This window comes from Bombina bombina, chromosome 7 (assembly GCF_027579735.1).
Source record: "Bombina bombina isolate aBomBom1 chromosome 7, aBomBom1.pri, whole genome shotgun sequence".
Classification (NCBI taxonomy): Eukaryota; Metazoa; Chordata; class Amphibia; order Anura; family Bombinatoridae; genus Bombina; species Bombina bombina.
The window spans coordinates 642,170,864-642,194,110 of NC_069505.1; the positions used below are offsets into that span (position 1 = coordinate 642,170,864).

Consider the following 23,247-nt stretch of genomic DNA (forward strand, 5'->3'; position numbering starts at 1 on the left):
AATAGACAACAAACAAAGAAGATGTTTGACGAAAATCTTTGGTTGCCTGCAAATAAAATTTCAAAGCACGAACCACGTCCAAGTTTTGCAACAGACGTTCCTTCTTACAAGAAGGATTAGGACACAGAGAAGGAACAACAATTTCTTGATTGATATTCCTGTTAGTAACAACCTTAGGTAGGAACCCAGGCTTGGTACGCAAAACCACCTTATCAGCATGGAACACCAGATAAGGTGAGTCACATTGTAATGCAGATAGTTCAGAAACTCTTCGAGCTGAAGAGATAGCAACTAGGAACAAAACTTTCCAAGATAAAAGCTTAATATCTATGGAAACAGAACCCCCTGAAGAACTCTAAGAACTAAATTTAGACTCCATGGCGGAGCAATAGGTTTAAACACAGGCTTAATTCTAACTAAAGCCTGACAAAAAGCCCGAACGTCTGGAACATCTGCCAGACGCTTGTGCAACAAAATAGACAGAGCAGATATCTGTCCCTTTAGGGAACTAGCTGATAATCCTTTCTCCAATCCCTCTTGGAGAAAAGACAAAATCCTAGGAATTCTGATTTTACTCCAGGAGAAGCCTTTGGATTTGCACCAAAAAAGATATTTACGCCATATCTTATGATAAATTTTCCTGGTAACAGGCTTTCGAGCCTGAATCAAGGTATTTATGACTGACTCAGAGAAACCCCGCTTTGATAGAATCAAGCGTTCAATCTCCAAGCAGTCAGTTGCAGAGAAATTAGATTTGGATGCTTGAATGGACCTTGAGTCAGAAGGTCCTGTCTCAATGGCAGAGACCATGGTGGAAGGGATGACATGTCCACCAGGTCTGCATACCAAGTCCTGCGTGGCCACGCAGGCGCTATCAAAATCACCGACACTCTCTCCTGTTTGATTCTGGCAATCAGACGTGGAAGGAGAGGGAAAGGTGGAAACACATAAGCCAGGTTGAACGACCAGGGTACTGCTAGAGCATCTATCAGTACAGCCTGAGGATCCCTTGACCTGGAGCCGTAACAAGGAAGTTTGGCGTTCTGACGAGACGCCATCAGATCCAACTCTGGTGTGCCCCATAGCCGCACCAGCTGAGCAAACACCTCTGGATGGAGTTCCCACTCCCCCGGATGAAAAGTCTGACGACTTAGAAAATCTGCCTCGCAGTTCTCTACACCTCGGATATAGATCGCTGACAGATGGCAAGAGTGAGCCTCTACCCATTGGATTATCCTTGAGACCTCTATCATCGCTAAGGAACTCTTTGCTCCTCCCTGATGATTGATATAAGCCACAGTCGTGATGTTGTCCGACTGAAACCTGATGAATCTGGCCGAAGCCAGCTGAGGCCATGCCTGGAGAGCATTGAATATCGCTCTTAATTCCAGAATATTTATCGGTAGGAGAGCCTCCTCCCGAGTCCACAAACCCTGAGCTTTCAGGGAATTCCAGACTGCACCCCAGCCCAGAAGACTGGCGTCTGTCGTCACTATAACCCATTCTGGCCTGCAGAAACACATTCCCTGGGACAGATGATCCTGTGACAACCACCAAAGAAGAGAGTCTCTGGTCTCTTGATCCAGATTTATCTGAGGAGATAAATCCGCATAATCTTCATTCCACTGATTGAGCATGCATAGTTGCAGTGGTCTGAGATGCAAGCGAGCAAACAGAACTATGTCCATTGCCGCTACCATTAGTCCGATTACCTCCATACACTGAGCCACTGATGGCCGAGGAATGAAATGAAGAACTCGGCAGGTGGACAAAATCTTTGATTTCCTGACCTCCGTCAGAAATATTTTCATGTCCACCGAGTCTATCAGAGTCCCTAGAAATGAAACTCTTGTGAGGGGGGAAAGAGAACTCTTTTTTTACGTTCACTTTCCACCCGTGAGACCTTAGAAAGGCCAACACTAAGTCCGTGTGAGACTTGGCTAGTTGGAAGGACGACGCTTGAATTAGAATGTCGTCTAGATAAGGCGCCACTGCTATGCCCCGTGGCCTTAGAACCGCCAGAAGGGACCCTAGCACCTTCGTGAAGATTTGCGGCACCGTGGCCAACCCGAAAGGAAGAGCCACAAACTGATAATGCTTGTCCAGAAAGGCGAACCTGAGGAACTGGTGATGATCTTTGTGGATAGGAATGTGTAGATACGCATCCTTTAAGTCCACGGTGGTCATATATTGACCCTCCTGGATCAATGGTAAGATAGTCCGAATGGTCTCCATCTTGAAAGATGGAACTCTTAGGAATTGGTTTAGGATCTTGAGATCCAGAATTGGTCTGAAGGTTCCCTCCTTTTTGGGAACTATAAACAGATTGGAGTAGAACCCCTGCCCCTGTTCTGCTTTTGGAACTGGAAAGATCACTCCCATGGTAAAGAGGTCTTCTACACAGCGTAAGAACGCCTCTCTTTTTGTCGGTTTTACAGACAATTGAGACAGATGGAACCTCCCCCTTGGAGGGGAATCCTTAAAATCTAGAAGGTATCCCTGGGTTACAATTTCTACTGCCCAGGAATCCTGAACGTCTCTTGCCCAGGCCTGAGCAAAGAGAGAGAGTCTGCCCCCTACTAGATACGGTCCCGGACCGGGGGCTACCCCTTCATGCTGACTTAGTGGCAGCAGCAGGCTTTTTGGCCTGTTTACTCTTGTTCCAAGCCTGATTAGGTCTCCAGGTTGGCTTGGATTGAGCAAAGTTCCCCTCTTGCTTTGCAGCAGGGGAAGAGGTTAAGAGCCTTAATTCTGTCCAAAATATCATCTAGTGGGGTCTCCATCTGAAGAGCCTCTTCTAAAGCCTCAAACCAAAAGGCAGCTGCAGTGGTTACAGGAACAATGCACGCTATAGGTTGAAGAAGAAAACCTTGATGAGCAAAAATTTTCTTTAGGAAACCCTCTAATTTTTTATCCATAGGATCAATGAAAGCACAACTGTCTTCAATAGGTATAGTTGTACGCTTAGCCAGGGTAGAAATAGCTCCCTCCACCTTAGGGACCGTCTGCCATGAGTCCTTTATGGTGTCAGAAATGGGAAAAATTTTCTTAAAAACAGGAGGGGGAGCGAACTGAATACCTGGTCTATCCCACTCCTTAGTAACAATGTCCAAAATCCTCTTAGGGACCGGAAAAACATCAGTGTAGACAGGAACCTCTAAATATTTGTCCATTTTACACAATTTCTCTGGAACGACAATAGGGTCACAATCATCCAGAGTAGCTAAAACCTCCCTGAGCAATAAGCGGAGGTGCTCTAGCTTAAATTTAAATGCCGTCATATCTGAATCTGTCTGAGGGAACATCTTTCCTGAATCAGAAATCTCTCCCTCAGACAGCAAATCCCTCATCCCTACTTCAGAACATTGTGAGGGAATATCGGATACGGCTACTAAAGGCTCAGCATTTGTTCTTAACCCAGAGCTACTGTGCTTCCCTTGCAACCCAGGCAGCTTAGATAAAACCTCTGTGAGGGTAGTATTCATAACTGAAGCCATATCTTGCAAGGTGAAAGAATTAGACGCACTAGAAGTACTCGGTGTCGCTTGTGCGGGCGTTACTGGTTGTGACACTTGGGGAAAACTAGATGGCAAAACCTGATTTCCTTCTGTCTGAGAATCATCTAATGCCAAACTTTTATAAGTCAAAATATGCTGTTTGTAATTTATAGACATATCAGTACAAGTGGGACAGATTCTAAGAGGGGGTTCCACAATGGCTTCTAAACAAATTGAACAATGAGTTTCCTCAGTGTCAGACATGTTTAACAGACTCGTAATAAAGCAAGCAAGCTTGGAAAACACTTTATTTAATGAAAAAAACACAATTTGCAAAAACGGTACTGTGCCTTTAAGAGAAAAAAAGGCATACACAAACTGCAAAACAGGTTAAAATTGCTTCAATTTTTCTGAAATTTTAAGTGTACCCACTAAGCCTTAGAAGGATTGCACCACAAGTTAATAAGCAATAAACCTCCAAATGAAAAAAAACGGATTGAAAAAGGTCTAAAACCGGTTAAACACCCCTATAAGCACCTTGCCACAGCCCTGCTGTGGCCCTACCTGCCCTTAGGAATGCTAATACGGGGTTAAAGCTTCGAATAGGCCCTCAGAAGATGATCAGGACCTCAGGAGAAGTTGCTTGCTGCTTGTCTGTATAACTAAATGCGCAACTGAGGCGCGAAAATAGGCCCCGCCCACCTCACTCGATGTTACTGGGGCCTACTCAAATCTAACAAACTTAGTTTGAAACCATGTGGGTTATAACAAACCCAAAATAAGCCAAATGACCCCTCAAGCAAACGTCCCATAAACCTAAACGTTACTCCCAGAACACACAAATGTTTGTACCAATTTTACATAAACAAACTGAGTGCCCAAAACATTTTTTAGCCCTTTATGCAAGCTAGTAAAACCTCTTGTTACAGAAGCATTAGTTATTTTGTTGTGAAGAAACTTATTTCCCAGCAGCAATGCCTGAACCAGCCAAGCCAGCGCCTAAGAAGGTCTCCAAGAAAACTGTAACAAGTATCATTTCATAAAGGGTTAACTCTGTTCAGTTTTGAGAAAACTATTTTCTGAGGCAGGTTTCCTAGCATATTGTGTACTGTAATTAAGTTTGTGATAAGCATTCACTGCTAGGTGATAAGAAGGACTCAATTGTTTTCTTGTGTGTACTTGTTATCTGCGGTGGCCTGTCCAAGGGCTTTGTCTAAATGTGTGATGGGGGATTTTATGCTTCCCCCCCTGGGAGTGCCCTGTGTGCATGTAACCTAAATAAAAAGCAGGCTGGGCATCCCAGTCCTCAGTTCTTGGTTGTCCCTCAATCGCAGCGTTGACTCGTTTTTGTGGGCAGAAGGGTATCCTAGCTGTACGACAGCTAAGGGGGATTATTCTACATTTGCGAGACTCATATAGAATACTATGGAAAGCAGTTTCTCCCCTCTTCAGCAATAGGAATCCAGGCTACTAAGCGGTCCATCTCTCAGCGAGACTAAGGGTAACCGTAACATTTGGCGGCAGCGGTGGGATTTTTCCTGGATTTCCTAGGAGAGGTACAGAACGGATGGAGAGCGCTTACGAAAAATTGAAGCGTACAACCCTAAAGGATTTACTTGAAAGCAGAGGGGGGTACGCCAGCAACCGGCCGAGGAGAGAGCTGATCGCAGAATTGACCGAACTGGATCAGAGCTTCACAATGGCGGAAACACCGACCACGATTAGTGACGAAAAAACCAGGATTGTTCGGGAGAGGCTCTCACTGTACGGGCCGAACCCCTCCATGGAATTGGTACAGCAGTTGATGGCGGAAGCGGACAAGGATATACGAGAGACTCGAGCCCACGAACTCAACCTAGCGAACGCACACCGCAATGCTGAAGCCCCGCAGGTAATCATCCCTGTCGAAAATGCTGGGAGGCCCAAGATACCCTATGCGGCATTTCGACCCTTCCTAGAGAGCGAGACAGGGATTGATGAATATTTGGCGGACTTCGAAAGGCAATGTGCCCTGCACCAGATTCCCAACAGGGAGTGGCCCACGATATTGTCTGGGAAACTATCCGGGCGAGCCCTGGAAGCCTTTCGTACTCTGGGTGCTGAGGAAGTGACACAGTATGAGCTAGTTAAGGAGACACTGTTGCGACGGTACGCAGTAACTCCGGACGCGTATCGCCGACAGTTTCGGGGCACGAAAAAGAAGCCTAACGATACCCATATGGAATGGGCGCACCGAATGCGGAGAGCGGCAAATCACTGGATGAGCGGAAGTAAAGCGGTGACTGGTGAGGAAATTTTACAATTGTTTCTCTTAGAACATTTTTATAATGGCATGGAACAGCAAGGGAAGGAATGGCTGCGAGACAGGCGACCTTCTACCTTAGAAGAAGCAGCCAAATTGGCCGATGAACATTATGACTCCCGTCTTCACGAACCCAGAGAGGTTTACCGTGCACCCCCTCGTGCTGAATTCCGAGCCCCGGTGCCCGCAGGGCCCGCCCGACACTCAGGACCACCCAATAACAGCTCTGAGCGTCCCAGACCGACTTGCCACCGATGCAAGCAACCAGGGCATTTCATGGCTAGCTGCCCCCTTAATACGCACCAGACACCCAGGAATTACAATTACCCCTCTGGGGCATATCGTCCGGCCCGGACCCTCTGTGTTAACCAAGAGGCCCCTATGGAGGAATATTTGGGGCCGCTTCACGAGGCGGACCCTGTATATGCTGCCTCAGATAACCGCCAGCACCATCGGCAGAAGGTATGGCTCGAGGGGCGATCTACCGAGGGATTGAGAGACACAGGGGCTACTATCACGCTGGTACAGAGTCATTTGGTGCCGGAGCACAAGCGATCTGGACAGACTGTGGCCGTTAGAGTGGCGGGGGGGGATGTGTACAAAATTCCAACAGCTAAAGTGCATCTTGATTGGGGAGCGGGAAAGGGGGCTGTGAACGTGGGCATAATGGATAATTTACCTGCCGAAGTACTACTGGGCAATGATTTGGGCCCCATGACTTCTGCCTATGCTCCAGTATGCAACGAGGCGGACCCAGTGACTACACGGGCCCAAGCCCGGACGGAGCGAGAACTCTCACCAGTGCGGGAGACACAGGTAAGACCTACCCCGACCTTGCCTGACATGTTAGGCCCCATACCCTGGGACACCCCAGATGCTTTCGAGACAGAGTCTAAGACTGACCCGACCTTACAAAAGTACCGGGAACGAGCAGAGACCGGAGGGGGCGGGGCAGATAATGAAACATTCTTATGGGAAAAAGGGAAACTATACCGCTGGACAGAGAAAAGGGGACAGCGTAGGCGACAGCTGGTAGTGCCCCACAAATACCGTCAAGAAATCCTCAAGATAGGCCACGACATCCCCTTAGCAGGCCACCTAGCTGTAACCCGTACCCTACACCGCATTACTCACACGTTCTTTTGGCCAGGGGTACACGCTGACGTTAGAACTTACTGTAACACCTGCGATGTGTGTCAACGAGTAGGAAGGCGAGGCGATCACCCTAAAGCCCATCTAGTAAATATGCCCATTGTAGAGGAACCCTTCAGCCGGGTTGCTATTGACCTAGTGGGACCACTGGCTACCCCTAGTCCCTCCGGTAAGCGCTACATTCTTACCGTAGTGGACTACGCTACCAGATACCCAGAGGCTGTCGCCCTATCCAACATACAAGCAGATACGGTAGCGAATGCACTAGTACAGGTGTTCTCCCGGGTAGGATTTCCAAAAGAAATCCTATCCGACCGAGGCACCCAATTTACGGCTGAATTGACCCAACAACTCTGGCAGGTTTGCAAAATTAAGTCCCTCCTGAGCTCCCCATACCACCCCCAGACGAACGGGCTGTGTGAGAGGTTCAATGGGACCCTCAAGCAAATGCTCAAGACGTTCACTCAGGAATACCGAGACTGGGAACGCTTCCTGCCGCACCTCCTTTTTGCTTATCGGGAGGTGCCCCAGGAAACGACAGGGTTCTCTCCCTTCGAGTTGCTCTACGGAAGAAAGGTACGGGGACCCCTAAACCTGATCCGGGAGCACTGGGAGGGAGAGATGGAGACTGACGGTGTCCCCATTGTGCCATACGTGCTGGAACTCAGGGACCGAATGGAGCAATTAGCCAAATCCGTGCGGGCTAATCTCCAGTCGGCCCAGAGAAGACAGAAAGTATGGTACGATCGGGGGGCCCGAAAGAGAATCTTTACCATAGGACAAAAGGTGTTAGTACTTAAGCCGGTGAAGACAGACAAATTGCAGGCGTCCTGGCAGGGCCCCTACCAGATCGTAGAGAAAAGGGGAGACACCACTTATGTGATAGCTAGCTGCCACGACAACAATCTTAGAAAGACATTCCATGTAAACATGCTCAAGGAATATTTTGAGCGACCAGAGAACGTGACGGCCGTATGTTGTTCCCCTCAGGAAGGCCCCGACAGTCTACCCATTCCAGACCTATTAGAAAAGAGTCTCCCCACAGGTATAGTGGCTCAGGTTCAGATAGGAGACCGACTTAGCCCCACTGAAAGGGAGCAGCTCAACCAACTCCTACAGTCCAAACACCTCACCTTCTCCCCGAAGCCAGGGTACACTACTTTAACCACCCACCAGGTAGATACTCCGGGACAAGCTCCCTTGCGCCAAGCTCCGTACCGAATCCCCGAAGCAGTTAGGATAGGAATGAAGAAGGAGATCGATGAGATGCTCCAACTCAGGGTAATTGAGCCCTCCGATAGTCCCTGGGCCTCCCCAGTTGTCTTGGTGCCCAAGAAAGATGGGACCACCCGGTTCTGCGTAGACTATCGGAGGCTCAATGAAAAGACCGTGACGGACGCTTACCCTATGCCCAGGGTAGACGAGCTACTCGATCGTATAGCCAGGGGAAATTACCTGACCACTATTGACCTCTGCAAAGGTTACTGGCAGATTCCCCTGGCCCCGGAGGCTATCCCCAAGTCGGCATTCGTCACCCCATTCGGCTTATATCAGTTTAGGGTAATGCCGTTTGGGATGAAGAATGCCCCAGCTACATTCCAGCGCTTGGTGGATAGGCTCCTGGATGGCTTCCAGAGTTTTGCTTGCGCCTACCTGGACGACATAGCGATCCACAGTGAGTCATGGGAGGACCACTTAGCTCACATAGGAATGGTTCTGGATCAGATCCGGGCTGCTGGCCTGACTCTGAAGCCAGAAAAATGCCACTTTGGGATGGCCGAGGTACAGTACCTGGGTCACCGGGTGGGGTGTGGAAAGCAGCGACCAGAGCCGGCCAAGATAGAAGCTGTCGCCAATTGGCCCACCCCCATCACTAAGACTCAGGTCCTAGCCTTCCTGGGCACGGCAGGGTACTATAGACGGTTCGTACCAGACTACAGCACACTTGCCAAACCCCTGACTGACTTGACCAAGAAGAACTTACCTCGACAGGTCCTGTGGTCTCCCCACTGTGAAACGGCTTTCCAGGCTCTCAAAAATGCTCTAATTAACGCTCCTGTCTTGGCGGCTCCAGCCCTTAACAAACGTTTTATCGTCCATACAGATGCTTCCATGTTCGGGCTGGGAGCCGTCCTCAGCCAAGTAGGCGAAGATGGAGGGGAGCATCCAGTTGCCTACATCAGCCGGAAGCTCCTGCCCCGCGAAGTCAGCTATGCAGCGGTCGAAAAGGAGTGTTTGGCTTTGGTGTGGGCATTAAAGAAATTGACTCCCTATTTATATGGGCAGGAGTTCACTCTGGTCACCGACCATAACCCGTTGGTGTGGCTGAACCGGGTCTCTGGAGATAATGGCAGGCTATTACGTTGGAGTTTATCGTTGCAACCCTTCAATTTCACCATTACTTACAGACCTGGGAAACAGAATGGCAACGCCGACGGGTTGTCCAGACAAACCGACCTCAGCCCCGCATAACCAGCGGTCTGGACAGCCTTAGTCTGCCCCGAAAAGGGGTCAGACCGTGTCTGCCAGAGTGTTCCACAGAAAGGGAGCACTGTTACAGAAGCATTAGTTATTTTGTTGTGAAGAAACTTATTTCCCAGCAGCAATGCCTGAACCAGCCAAGCCAGCGCCTAAGAAGGTCTCCAAGAAAACTGTAACAAGTATCATTTCATAAAGGGTTAACTCTGTTCAGTTTTGAGAAAACTATTTTCTGAGGCAGGTTTCCTAGCATATTGTGTACTGTAATTAAGTTTGTGATAAGCATTCACTGCTAGGTGATAAGAAGGACTCAATTGTTTTCTTGTGTGTACTTGTTATCTGCGGTGGCCTGTCCAAGGGCTTTGTCTAAATGTGTGATGGGGGATTTTATGCTTCCCCCCCTGGGAGTGCCCTGTGTGCATGTAACCTAAATAAAAAGCAGGCTGGGCATCCCAGTCCTCAGTTCTTGGTTGTCCCTCAATCGCAGCGTTGACTCGTTTTTGTGGGCAGAAGGGTATCCTAGCTGTACGACAGCTAAGGGGGATTATTCTACATTTGCGAGACTCATATAGAATACTATGGAAAGCAGTTTCTCCCCTCTTCAGCAATAGGAATCCAGGCTACTAAGCGGTCCATCTCTCAGCGAGACTAAGGGTAACCGTAACACCTCTTTCATACTAGGATTACTGCTTACCCTTCCCCTAATGGGATACTGTCAGCCTTTCTGAGTTAACAGTCTCTTCAGAAAAATGACTGAACATACCTCATTGCTGTATAGCAAGAACCGTTCCTCACACTGAAGTTTTCCTGTACTCCTCAGCTCATGTGGGAACAGCAGTGGACCTTAGTTACAAATGCTAAGATCATCATCCTCCAGGCAGAAATCTTCATCTATGTCTTGCCTGAGAGCAAATAGTACAACACCGGTACCATTTAAAAATAACAAACTCTTGATTGAAGATGAAATAAAAACTAACAGTTTAACACCTCTTCTCTTTACTCTTCCTGCTTAGAGCCAGCAAAGAGAATGACTGGGGGTGAAGTTAAGGGGGGAGCTATATAGACAGCTCTGCTGTGGTGCTCTCTTTGCTACTTCCTGTCAGGAAGGACAATATCCCACAAGTTAGGATGAATCCGTGGACTCGGTACATCATGCAAAAGAAAGAGACAGATGCGCCACATGGCCCAATATTGTTTGTTCCAAAAATGTATAGTGGTAGTGTGTAAGGTTACACTCACATGTATTGTAGCACTCCAAATAGTGCAGTGGGAGCAGTCTGGGATCTATGACAGTCACCCAGCAGACCGACCTCTTGGGAAGGATAGGAGATCTGTGATATAAAAAACAAAAGACACAAAGGTGCCTATATGGCCTAGTACAGTTTAAACCAAGGGGAATGCTATATAGATGGTATAATATGCACTCACATTTGTTGTAGCATCTCCTGTAATGCTAATATGGCAGGATGGGATCAATACAGTCACCCAACAGACTTGTGCAAGGCAGACAAGATACGCCAAATCTCCAGGAGGTCCAAAGGGCCAAGGAATTGGTCCAAATAATATCAAAATGATGCAGCAAGTGGTTTTATAAAAAGTAATCAACTTACTTTATTAAAACAGATTTAAAAACAAGCAACGCGTTTCTCAGCCACAGGCTGTTTCATCAGGCTTATAAAAATGATAAAAAAACACTTGCTATATATACACCAAACAATTTAGTCAGGATAATTGGCCACACTTGTAGGGGGAGTGGCTCATAGACATCTGGACTCATGTAATAACCAATCACAATTCATTTAACAAAATGTAACAAACATATTTAAACATTGTAGACATAGCAACAAATTGATAAACATTAATCATATTAAAAACATAGTATCATTTCATAAGATCCCAAATAGTTGCAAACAATTTCATGTATTATGCAATATCAAGTGACCTCTGAAAAATACATAGAGTAACTATTTGGGATCTTATGAAATGATACTATGTTTTTAATATGATTAATGTTTATCAATTTGTTGCTATGTCTACAATGTTTAAATATGTTGTGATTGGTTATTACATGAGTCCAGATGTCTATGAGCCACTCCCCCTACAAGTGTGGCCAATTATCCTGACTCAATTGTTTGGTGTATATATAGCAAGTGTTTTTTTATAATTTTTATAAGCCTGATGAAACAGCCTGTGGCTGAGAAACGCGTCGCTTGTTTTTAAATCTGTTTTAATAAAGAAAGTTGATTACTTTTTATAAAAACACTTGCTGCATCATTTTGATATTATTTGGACCAATTCCTTGGCCCTTTGGACCTCCTGGAGATTTGGCGTATCTTGTCTGCCTTGCACAAGTCTGTTGGGTGACTGTATTGATCCCATCCTGCCATATTAGCATTACAGGAGATGCTACAACAAATGTGAGTGCATATTATACCATCTATATAGCATTCCCCTTGGTTTAAACTGTACTAGGCCATATAGGCACCTTTGTGTCTTTTGTTTTTTATATCACAGATCTCCTATCCTTCCCAAGAGGTCGGTCTGCTGGGTGACTGTCATAGATCCCAGACTGCTCCCACTGCACTATTTGGAGTGCTACAATACATGTGAGTGTAACCTTACACACTACCACTATACATTTTTGGAACAAACAATATTGGGCTATGTGGCGCATCTGTCTCTTTTTCTATTTTTACATATGAAATATTAGTGAGAGGGGCCAGTAGTATATATGCCAGCGAAAGAGAGAGGGGCCTAAATTCATTACATATGAGATACCGGTGAGAGGGGCCAGTAGTATCTATGACAGGGGAGGAGAGAGGGGCCTAGATTCATTACATATGAGATAAGATGGGCCTAGATTCATTACATATAAGATATCAGTGAGAGGGGCCTAGATTCATTACATATGAGATAAGATGGGCCTAGATTCATTACATATAAGATATCAGTGAGAGGGGCCTAGATTCATTACATATGAGATAAGATGGGCCTAGATTCATTACATATGAGATATCAGAGGGGCCTAGATTCATTACATATGAGATATCAGTGAGAGGGGTCAGTAGTATCTATGCCAGGGGAAGAGAGAGGGGTCTAGATTCATTACATATGAGATATCAGTGAGAGGGGTCAGTAGTATCTATGCCAGGGGAAGAGAGAGGGGCCTAGATTCATTACATATGAGATATCAGTGAGAGGGGCCTAGATTCATTACATATGAGATATCAGTGAGGGGGGCCAGTAGTATCTACGACAGGGGAAGAGAGAGGGGCCTAGATTCATTACATATGAGGTATCAGTGAGATGGGCCAGTAATATCTTCGATAGGGGAATAGAGAGGGGCCTAGATTCATTACATATGAGATATCAGTGAGATGGACCTAGATTCATTACATATGAGATATCAATGAGAGGGGTCAGTAGTATCTATGACAGGGGAGGAGAGAGGGGCCTAGATTCATTACATATGAGATATCAGTGAGAGGGGCCTAGATTCATTACATATGAAATATCAGTGAGAGGGGCCAGTAGTATCTACGACAGGGGAGGAGAGAGGGGCCTAGATTCATTACATATGAGATACCAGTGAGAGGGACCAGTAGTATCTATGCCAGGGAAGAGAGAGGGGCCTAGATTCATTACATATGAGATATTAGTGAGAGGGGTCAGTAGTATCTATGACAGGGGAGGAGAGAGGGGCCTAGATTCATTACATATGAGATATCAGTGAGAGGGGCCAGTAGTATCTACGACAGGGGAGGAGAGAGGGGCCTAGATTCATTACATAAGAGATATCAGTGAGAGGGGCCTAGATTCATTACATATGAGATATCAGTGAGAGGGGTCAGTAGTATCTATTACAGGGGAGGAGAGAGGAGCCTAGATTCATTACATATGAGATATCAGTGAGAGGGGCCTAGATTCATTACATATGAGATATCAGTGAGAGGAGCAAGTAGTATCTATTACAGGGGAGGAGAGAGGGGCCTAGATTCATTACATATAAGAAATCAGTGAGAGGGGTCAGTAGTATCTATTACAGGGGAGGAGAGAGGGGCCTAGATTCATTACATATGAGATATCAGTGAGAGGGACCAGTAGTATCTATGACAGGGGAGGAGAGAGGGGCCTAGATTCATTACATATGAGATATCAGTGAGAGGGGCCAGTAGTATCTATAACAAGGGAGGAGAGAGGGGCCTAGATTAATTACATATGAGATATCAGTGAGATGGGCCAGTAGTATCTATGACAGGGGGGAGGAAAGAGGGTCCTAGATTCACTAACAGTTAGAGAGGTAAGTATTTGCTTAGACTTTGGAGGGCCAATGACACAGGGCAGAATTGTCTGTTATTTAGAGTGGCCAAGATTCACTAGAATAGGAGACAAATGAGAAGGACAATTATTATCTATGAATGGGTCTAGATTTAAACATCCATCACACAGATATTATGGGGATGAAGACATACGCACGTATTTACATTTATCCCTGTCTATCACTATACCATGTGACTGTGCAGTTGTATAGACACAACTATAACACTATCAGCAGATGTGTCTTACCTTAAGTGACTCCTTCAAATCCTGCACAAAGAAGAGCGCACGTAACGTGACCAGTGCGGAGCAGCAGAGGGAGAGGATACGAGCGGTCAGTGCTTCCATCTGCTTAGTGGTGGGTGTGATGTCAGTGTCCAGGTACTGCCTGTAAGGGGAAACGCACACATCACTTTACTATTGTGCACACGCACATCACTATACTATTGTGCACACACACACATCACTATACTATTGTGCACACACACACATAACTATACTATTGTATTAGCGATGCGGAATCTGTTGGTAGCGCTGCGGAATCTGTTGGCGCTCTACAAATAACCGATAATAATAATAATAATAATAATAATATTGTGACAAACACACATCACTATACTATTGTGCACACACACACGCTTCACTATACTATTGGGCACACACACACACACACACACATCACTATACTATTGTGCACACACACATCACTATACTATTGTACACACACACACATCACTATTCTATTGTGCACACACATATCACTACACTATTGTGCACACACACACATCACTATACTATTGTGCACACACACATCACTATACTATTGTGCACACACACACATCACTATACTATTGTGCACACACACATCACTATACTATTGTGCGCACACACACATCACTATACTATTGTGCACACACACATCACTATACTATTGTACACACACACACATCACTATTCTATTGTGCACACACATATCACTATACTATTGTGCACACACACACATCACTATACTATTGTGCACACACACTACTGTATGTCTCACATGTCTGTACATACCATCACTATACTATTGTGCACACACACATCACTATACTATTGTGCACACACACACGCTTCACTATACTATTGTGCACACACACACACATCACTATACTATTGTGCACACACACATCACTATACTATTGTGCACATCACTATACTATTGTGCATACACACATCACTATACTATTGTGCACACACACATCACTATACTATTGTACACGCAAACATCTCTATACTATTGTGCACACACACATCACTATACTATTGTGCGCACACACACCACTATTCTATTGTGCACACACACATCACTATACTATTGTACACACACACTACTGTATGTCTCACATGTATAACTATCTTGTACACACACACTACTGTTATGTCTCACATGTCTGTACATCTCATCACTATACTATTGTACATCAGCCACACTACTATACTATTGTACACACACACTACTGTATGTCACACATGTCTGTACATCACTACTGTATTGATCACGACATGTCTGTACATCTCATCATCACTATACTATTTGTACACACACACACTACTGTATGTCACACATGTCTGTACATCTCATCATCACTTACCTATTGTACACACCACCACTACTGTTATTCACACATGTCTGTACATCTCATCATCACTATACTATTGTACACACACACTACTGTATGTCACACATGTCTGTACATTCTCAATCATCTCATACTATTGTACACACACACTACTGTCAGTGTCACACATGTCTGGTACATTCTCAGTCACTATACTATTGATAGCACACACACTAGCTGTATGTCATCACATGTCTGTACAATCTCATCATCACTATACTATTGTACACACACACTACTGTATGTCACACATGTCTACATCTCATCATCACTATACTATTGTACACACACACTACTGTATGTCACACATGTCTGTACATCTCATCATCACTATACTATTGTACACACACACTACTGTATGTCACACATGTCTGTACATCTCATCATCACTATACTATTGTACACACACACTACTGTATGTCACACATGTCTGTACATCTCATCATCACTATACTATTGTACACACACACTACTGTATGTCACACATGTCTGTACATCTCATCATCACTATACTATTGTACACACACACTACTGTATGTCACACATGTCTGTACATCTCATCATCACTATACTATTGTACACACACACTACTGTATGTCACACATGTCTGTACATCTCATCATCACTATACTATTGTACACACACACTACTGTATGTCACACATGTCTGTACATCTCATCATCACTATACTATTGTACACACACACTACTGTATGTCACACATGTCTGTACATCTCATCATCACTATACTATTGTACACACACACTACTGTATGTCACACATGTCTGTACATCTCATCATCACTATACTATTGTACACACACACTACTGTATGTCACACATGTCTGTACATCTCATCATCACTATACTATTGTACACACACACTACTGTATGTCACACATGTCTGTACATCTCATCACTATACTATTGTACACACACACTACTGTATGTCACACATGTCTGTACATCTCATCATCACTATACTATTGTACACCCATAAATGTAAAATTTTAGAATACTGACTTACTTGGAAGGGGTTGGCTCCATTTGCCCTGTCTTGAGTGTTTGTGCAAAGAGACTGTTATAGATCCGGCAGGTGAGGGTTGCGCTTAGAAATGATGAGTGGCAAGGCATAAGATACCACACTGATTATGCTGAACAGTAGACAGGCACAGCAGGTGAGAGGGTGCAGACACTTGTGAGACAGGCCTGCAGAGAGTAGTGGTAGTCTCTCCAGTACTGGATGGTCAAGCACTGCAAGAGAGAGGGACAGTATGGTAAGGAGGGATCAAAGAATCAAAAGACATATTAGGAACAGATCTGTGTGTATATAATATAGTAGTGCACATCACATAGTTTATATAATATAGGTACTGCACATGCATAGACAGTATATAAAATAGTAGTGCACATGCACATATTTTATATAATATAGTACTGCACATGCATAGACAGTATAGTAAGAATAGTAGTGCACATGAACAGATTGTATATAATATAGTATTGGCACGTGCATAGGACAATGTGTGGTGTATATATATATATATAATATATAGTATATATCTTCAAATATTTAATATTCTTTGTATAGGACGTTTCATTGACGATCTTCATTTATCTGGGGGTCTGGAAAGGAACAGGGCTGGAACTGTTTGTACAATTCTTATATGAGCAAGATACTTGGGGTAAAATTTACCTTTGATTGGGGCAAACATTGTATACATTTTTTGGATATCAGCTTGTCTGGAATCAGGTAGTTCAGTAGTTCAGGCCAGGTACAACTAGTCTGTAGCGGAAATTGATTTCAGGCAAAGCCCTCTTACGTGCTTGAAGTATACATCTGAAGTATGGTGTTTTAAGGGCAATTGCCAGAAGTGAAGTCATTAGGACCAAGGAGAATTTGCTGTGAACCAGCGGCAAGACAGATGAGACCCTAGAAAAGCGTTTTATGGATAACATATCAAATGAGTGTAAGCACATCTGGCAAGAAAAGATACTTTAAAGGGAGAGTCTACACCAGAATTTTTATTGTTTTTAAAAAGATAGATAAGTCCCCTTATTATCCTTTTCCCAGTTTTGCATACCAAACACAGGTTAATAATAATATACTTTTAACCTCTGTGATTATCTTGTATCTAAGCCTCTGCAAACTGCCCCTTTTTTCAGTTCTTTTGACAGACTTGCAGTCTAGCCAATCAGTGCCTGCTCCCAGATAACTTCTCGTTGCACGAGGCACAGTGTTATCTATATGAAATACGAGAACTAACGCCCTCTAGTGGTGAAAAACTGTTAAAATGCAATCTGAAAGAGGAGGGCTTCAAGGTCTAAGAAATTAGCATATGAACCTCCTAGGTTAAGCTTTCAACTAAGAATACCAAGAGAACAAAGCAAAATTGGTGATAACAGTAAAATTGGAAAATTGTTTAAAATTACATGCTCTATCTGAATCATGAAAGTTTATTTTGGCCTAGACTGTCCCTTTAAATATAATAAAAATAAATAGATAAATTAAATCACAGTCTCAACAGACGCTCTTTATCACTCTGGGCTCATCAGAGTACTTTGCAGTATGCAACATTGTTAAGAAATATTTCCCCTTGCTTACAAAAGTGGGTAGAGAAAAGCATTTCGCTGTGCTTACTCAAGAAACCTCATTTTGGGGAAATATACTGTTCTCTTGTAGAGTGTATCCAGTCCACGGATCATCCATTACTTGTGGGATATTCTCCTTTCCCAACAGGAAGCTGCAAGAGGATCACCCACAGCAGAGCTGTCTATATAGCTCCTCCCTTAACTGCCACTTCCAGTCATTCTCTTGCATCTCTCAACAAATCATGGAAGCAGTTAGAGAGATGTGGTGTAATTTAGTTTGTTTTTCTTCAATTCAAAAGTTTAATTATTTTTAAATGGTACCGGAGTTGTACTATTTTGGTCTCAGGCAGAAAATAGAAGAAGAATCTGCCTGTGGTCTCTAATGATCTTAGCAGGTTGTAACTAAGATCCCATTGCTGTTCTCACACATAACTGAAGAGAGAGGTAACTTCAGCTTGGGGGAATGGGTGGTGCATGGTATCCTGCTATGAGGGTATGTGCAGTCTAAATTTTCTAGAGAAATGTAAATGCTAGAAAATGCTGTTAATACCTGATTTATCTGAGGTAAGTCCTGATACAGTGATTTAACAACAACTAGTATCATGCTTGCTGTTATGAGGTAATACTCTTATTATTTTTCACATTTATGACATATAAAAAGTTTGCTGGAAGTGCTTAAACGTTTTTTATATGCATATTGGTGATAAAACTTTATTGGGGCTTAGTTTTTTCCACATGGCTGGCTAGATTTTGCCTAGGTATAGTTTTGTTTGGCCCTCTCACTGTGAGTACAGGTTGGGAGGGGCTTAATTTCAGGCCTAAATTTCAGGCCTAAATCGTGCAGTAGTTTTTGCAGCTTGAGACTTCCAGCTTCCCTTGGAGTCCCCTGAACACTTAGGACCTCTACAAAGGGTTTTTGTGCTTTCCAAAGTCACAAAAACCCTTCCAAATTGCCAAGTCTCATACGGACATAGTTCTGGCATTTCTGAGGTCGCACGGGTGGAAAGTGAATGAAGAGAAGAGTTCTCTATTCCCTCTCACAAGAGTTTCCTTTCTGGGAACTCTGATAGATTCTGTAGAAATGAGGATTTACCTGACAGAGACCAGGTTATCAAGACTTCTAAATTCTTGCCGTGTTCTTTATTCTACTTCTCGCCCTTCGGTGGCTCAGTGTATGGAAGTAATCGGCTTAATGGTAGCGGCAATGGACATAGTGCCCTTTGCCCGCCTACATCTCAGACCGCTGCAACTCTGCATGCTCAGTCAGTGGAATGGGGATTACACAGATGTGTCCCCTCTACTAAATCTGGATCAAGAGACCAGGGATTCTCTTCTCTGGTGGCTATCTCAGGTCCATCTGTCCAAAGGTATGACCTTTCGCAGGCCAGATTGGACAATAGTAACGACAAAAGCCAGCCTTCTAGGCTGGGGTGCAGTCTGGAACTCCCTGAAGGCTCAGGGATCGTGGACTCAGGAGGAGATCCTCCTCCCAATAAACATTCTGGAATTAAGAGCGATATTCAATGCTCTTCAAGCTTGGCCTCAGCTAGCGACAATGAGGTTCATCAGATTTCAGTCGGACAACATCACGACTGTGGCTTACATCAACCATCAAGGGGGAACAAGAAGTTCCCTAGCGATGTTGGAAGTTTCAAAGATAATTTGTTGGTCAGAGTTTCACTCTTGCCACCTATTAGCTATCCATATCCCAGGTGTAGAGAACTGGGAGGCGGATTTTTTAAGTCGACAGACTTTTCATCCGGGGGAGTGGGAACTCCATCCGGACGTGTTTGCACAATTGGTTCAACGTTGGGGCGAACCAGAACTGGATCTCATGGCGTCTCGCCAGAACGCCAAACTTCCTTGTTACGGATCCAGGTCCAGGGATCCCAAGGCAACGCTGATAGATGCTCTAGCAGCGCCTTGGTCCTTCAACCTGGCTTATGTGTTTTCCACCGTTTCCTCTGCTCCCTCGTCTGATTGCCAAAATCAAGCAGGAGAGAGCATCAGTGATTTTGATAGCGCCTGCGTGGCCGCGCAGGACTTGGTATGCAGATCTAGTGGACATGTCATCTCTTCCACCATGGACTCTGCCTCTGAGACAGGACCTTCTACTTCAGGGTCCTTTTAACTATCCAAATCTAATTTCTCTGAGACTGACTGCCTGGAGATTGAACGCTTGATTTTATCAAAGCGTGGCTTCTCTGAGTCAGTCATTGATACCTTAATTCAGGCACGGAAGCCTGTCACCAGGAAAATCTATCATATGATATGGCGTAAATATCTTTATTGGTGTGAATCCAAGGGTTACTCATGGAGTAAAGTCAGGATTCCCAGGATATTATCTTTTCTCCAAGAAGGATTAGTAATGGGATTGTCAGCTAGTTCCTTAAAGGGACAGATTTCTGCTCTGTCTATTCTTTTGCACAAGCGTCTGGCGGATAGTCCAGACGTTCAGGCATTTTGTCAGGCTTTAGTTAGAATCAAGCCTGTGTTTAAACCAGTTGCTCCGCCATGGAGTTTAAATTTGGTTCTTAAAGTTCTCCAAGGGATTCCGTTTGAACCGCTTCATTCCATAGATATCAAGCTTTTATCTTGGAAAGTTCTGTTTTTGGTAGCTATTTCCTCGGCTCGTAGAGTTTCCGAGTTATCTGCCTTACAGTGTGATTCCCCTTATCTTATCTTCCATGCAGATAAGGTAGTTTTGCGTACCAAACCTGGGTTTTTACCTAAGGTGGTATCTAATAAGAATATCAATCAGGAGATTGTTGTTCCGTCATTGTGTCCTAAGCCTTCTTCAATGAAGGAACGTCTATTACACAATCTTGACGTGGTTCGTGCTTTAAAGTTTTGTTTACAAGCTACTAAAGATTTTCGTCAAACATCTGCTTTGTTTGTTGTCTACTCTGGACAGAGGAGAGGCCAAAAGGCTTCGGCAACTTCTCTTTCGTTTTGGCTAAGAAGTATAATACGCTTAGCTTATGAGACTGCTGGCCAGCAGCCTCCAGAAAGGATTACAGCTCATTCTACTAGAGCTGTGGCTTCCACATGGGCTTTTAAAAATGAGGCTTCTGTTGAACAGATTTGCAAGGCGGTGACTTGGTCTTCGCTTCATACTTTTTCAAAGTTTTATAAATTTGATACTTTTGCTTCTTCGCAGGCTATTTTTGGGAGAAAGGTTTTACAGGCAGTGGTACCTTCCGTTTAAGTTCCTGCCTTGTCCCTCCCTTCATCCGTGTACTTTAGCTTTGGTATTGGTATCACACAAGTAATGGATGATCCGTGGACTGGATACACCTTACAAGAGAAAACATAATTTATGCTTACCTGATAAATTTATTTCTCTTGTGGTGTATCCAGTCCACGGCCCGCCCTGTCATTTTAAGGCAGGTATGTTTTATTTTTAAACTACAGTCACCACTGCACCCTATGGTTTCTCCTTTCTCTTGTTTGTCTTCGGTCGAATGACTGCAGGTGGCAGTTAAGGGGAGGAGCTATATCGACAGCTCTGCTGTGGGTGATCCTCTTGCAGCTTCCTGTTGGGAAGGAGAATATCCCACAAGTAATGGATGATCCGTGGACTGGATACACCACAAGAGAAATAAATTTATCAGGTAAGCATAAATTATGTTTTCCCAAGTCAGTTGACTAGTTTAGATTCAGAAAGCTCTTGGCTAAGAGTGAATGTACAAATGTGGTCATCCACGATGTAAGTCTTGTGATTATTTGTCAGCGAGTAAGGAGTTCTACTCCCGTGTAACAGGACAAGAGTTTGAGACAAACGGGTGCATTAATTGTTCCACTTCTTACGTCATCTATTTGATAGAATATACGGTTGATCATTTACAGTATATAGGAATGACGATTAGGGAAGTAGAATCAGAGAACACCTAGGGTATTTTACCAATGAGAAAAGGTGTTCAGCTCTGTCCAGACATTTTTTGGATATCCATAACAAGAACACAGACACTTTTAGATGGTGAGCCATAGAGACTGTTAAGTGCTCTAAAAGAGGAGGAAACAGAGATGGGGCCCATTTATCAAGCCCTGTATGGGCCCCAATGCCCCAGCTTCCTTTCTCTATAGTGGGCTCTCAAAGGTGAAAGCAAGCCCTTTTCATGTCACCAGACCCTACATAACTGCTCTTGAAAGTTGTGAGCACAAGGCAGTCTGAGAATTAGACATCACGCTGCTACTGGGTGCCCGGGACTGAACAGAGGCGGCATTAATATTAATGAATAATTTGCTTTTATTTACTGTATTTAAATATTAACATCAAGTAAATACAGCGTTTATAGTATAGTATGGGTTATAGAACCTAGTTAGGCCTATTTTTAATAGTAACTCTCAAGCAACCAGAAACTACACTGATCCGGAATCTACCAATCCCCATGGGTGCCGGTTAACTGGGAGTTTACTGTATATATAATCCAAGAAAAAAGAAGTAGTCTCAGCAGTGCTTTAATCAAAGTGAATCCTTTATTAAGATGTAGAGGATAAAACACAGCGACGTTTCTGGCCTACATAGCCCTTACTCATGCTGCAATACACAGGTAAGAACTTCCTTTTATAGCACCTGAGACCATACTACATTGCCAGATTTATGTCTTTTCTTCTAAAAAGGTGCCATCTAGTGGATAAATCAGATAAACGACAACAAGAAAAGAGAAATCAATGTGTTTTATACTTGTGACACAGAATATAATGTTTATTTATTAAAATGCCTATGTGGGCAAGGCTATTTGGGGGAGACACCCCTCAAAGACAGGATTAGTGCACACAAGTCAAGCATCAGAAGCAAAGATATGACACAGCCAGTGACAGCTCATTTTTCCATGGCTGGACATCCTTTTAGTCAGATCATAGATCATATCCCCAAATGAAGGAGAGGAGGGGATAGGGAGTTAATGTTAAAAAAGACAGAAGTTTGGTGGATTCAAAAATTAGGGCCACTACATCCAGTAGGTTTAAATAAAGATTATGATTTACAATTATTTCTTTAATGTTTTTTAGTCTTTATTAGATTGTTTTTAACATAGATTTGTTTTGAAATAGTATGAATTTATGTAATGAATTAGTTTTAGTATTTGTTGTGAATATAATCTGACAGGTAACAAAAATGTGTTTATGAATACAATGTATCCACTAGACGGCGCCTTTTTTGAAGAATAGACATAGATCTGCCAATCTATTAGTTAACCAATTATGGTCTCAGGTGTTATAAAAGGAAGTGGTTACCTGTGTATTACA

At 43.9% G+C, this 23,247-nt stretch overlaps 1 protein-coding gene across 1 annotated transcript in view; it reads right to left on the minus strand.

The window, feature by feature from the left end:
- The window catches only part of RTN2 (reticulon 2), a 355,692-nt gene that overhangs the window by 121,774 nt on the left and 210,671 nt on the right, over nucleotides 1-23,247 (minus strand). The window contains exons 5-6 of the mRNA XM_053689756.1: nucleotides 16,434-16,461; nucleotides 13,996-14,134 (exon numbers count right to left, since the gene is read on the minus strand). Of these exons, the coding sequence (XP_053545731.1) occupies nucleotides 13,996-14,134; nucleotides 16,434-16,461 (167 nt within the window). The remainder of the gene's footprint in view (nucleotides 1-13,995; nucleotides 14,135-16,433; nucleotides 16,462-23,247) is intronic.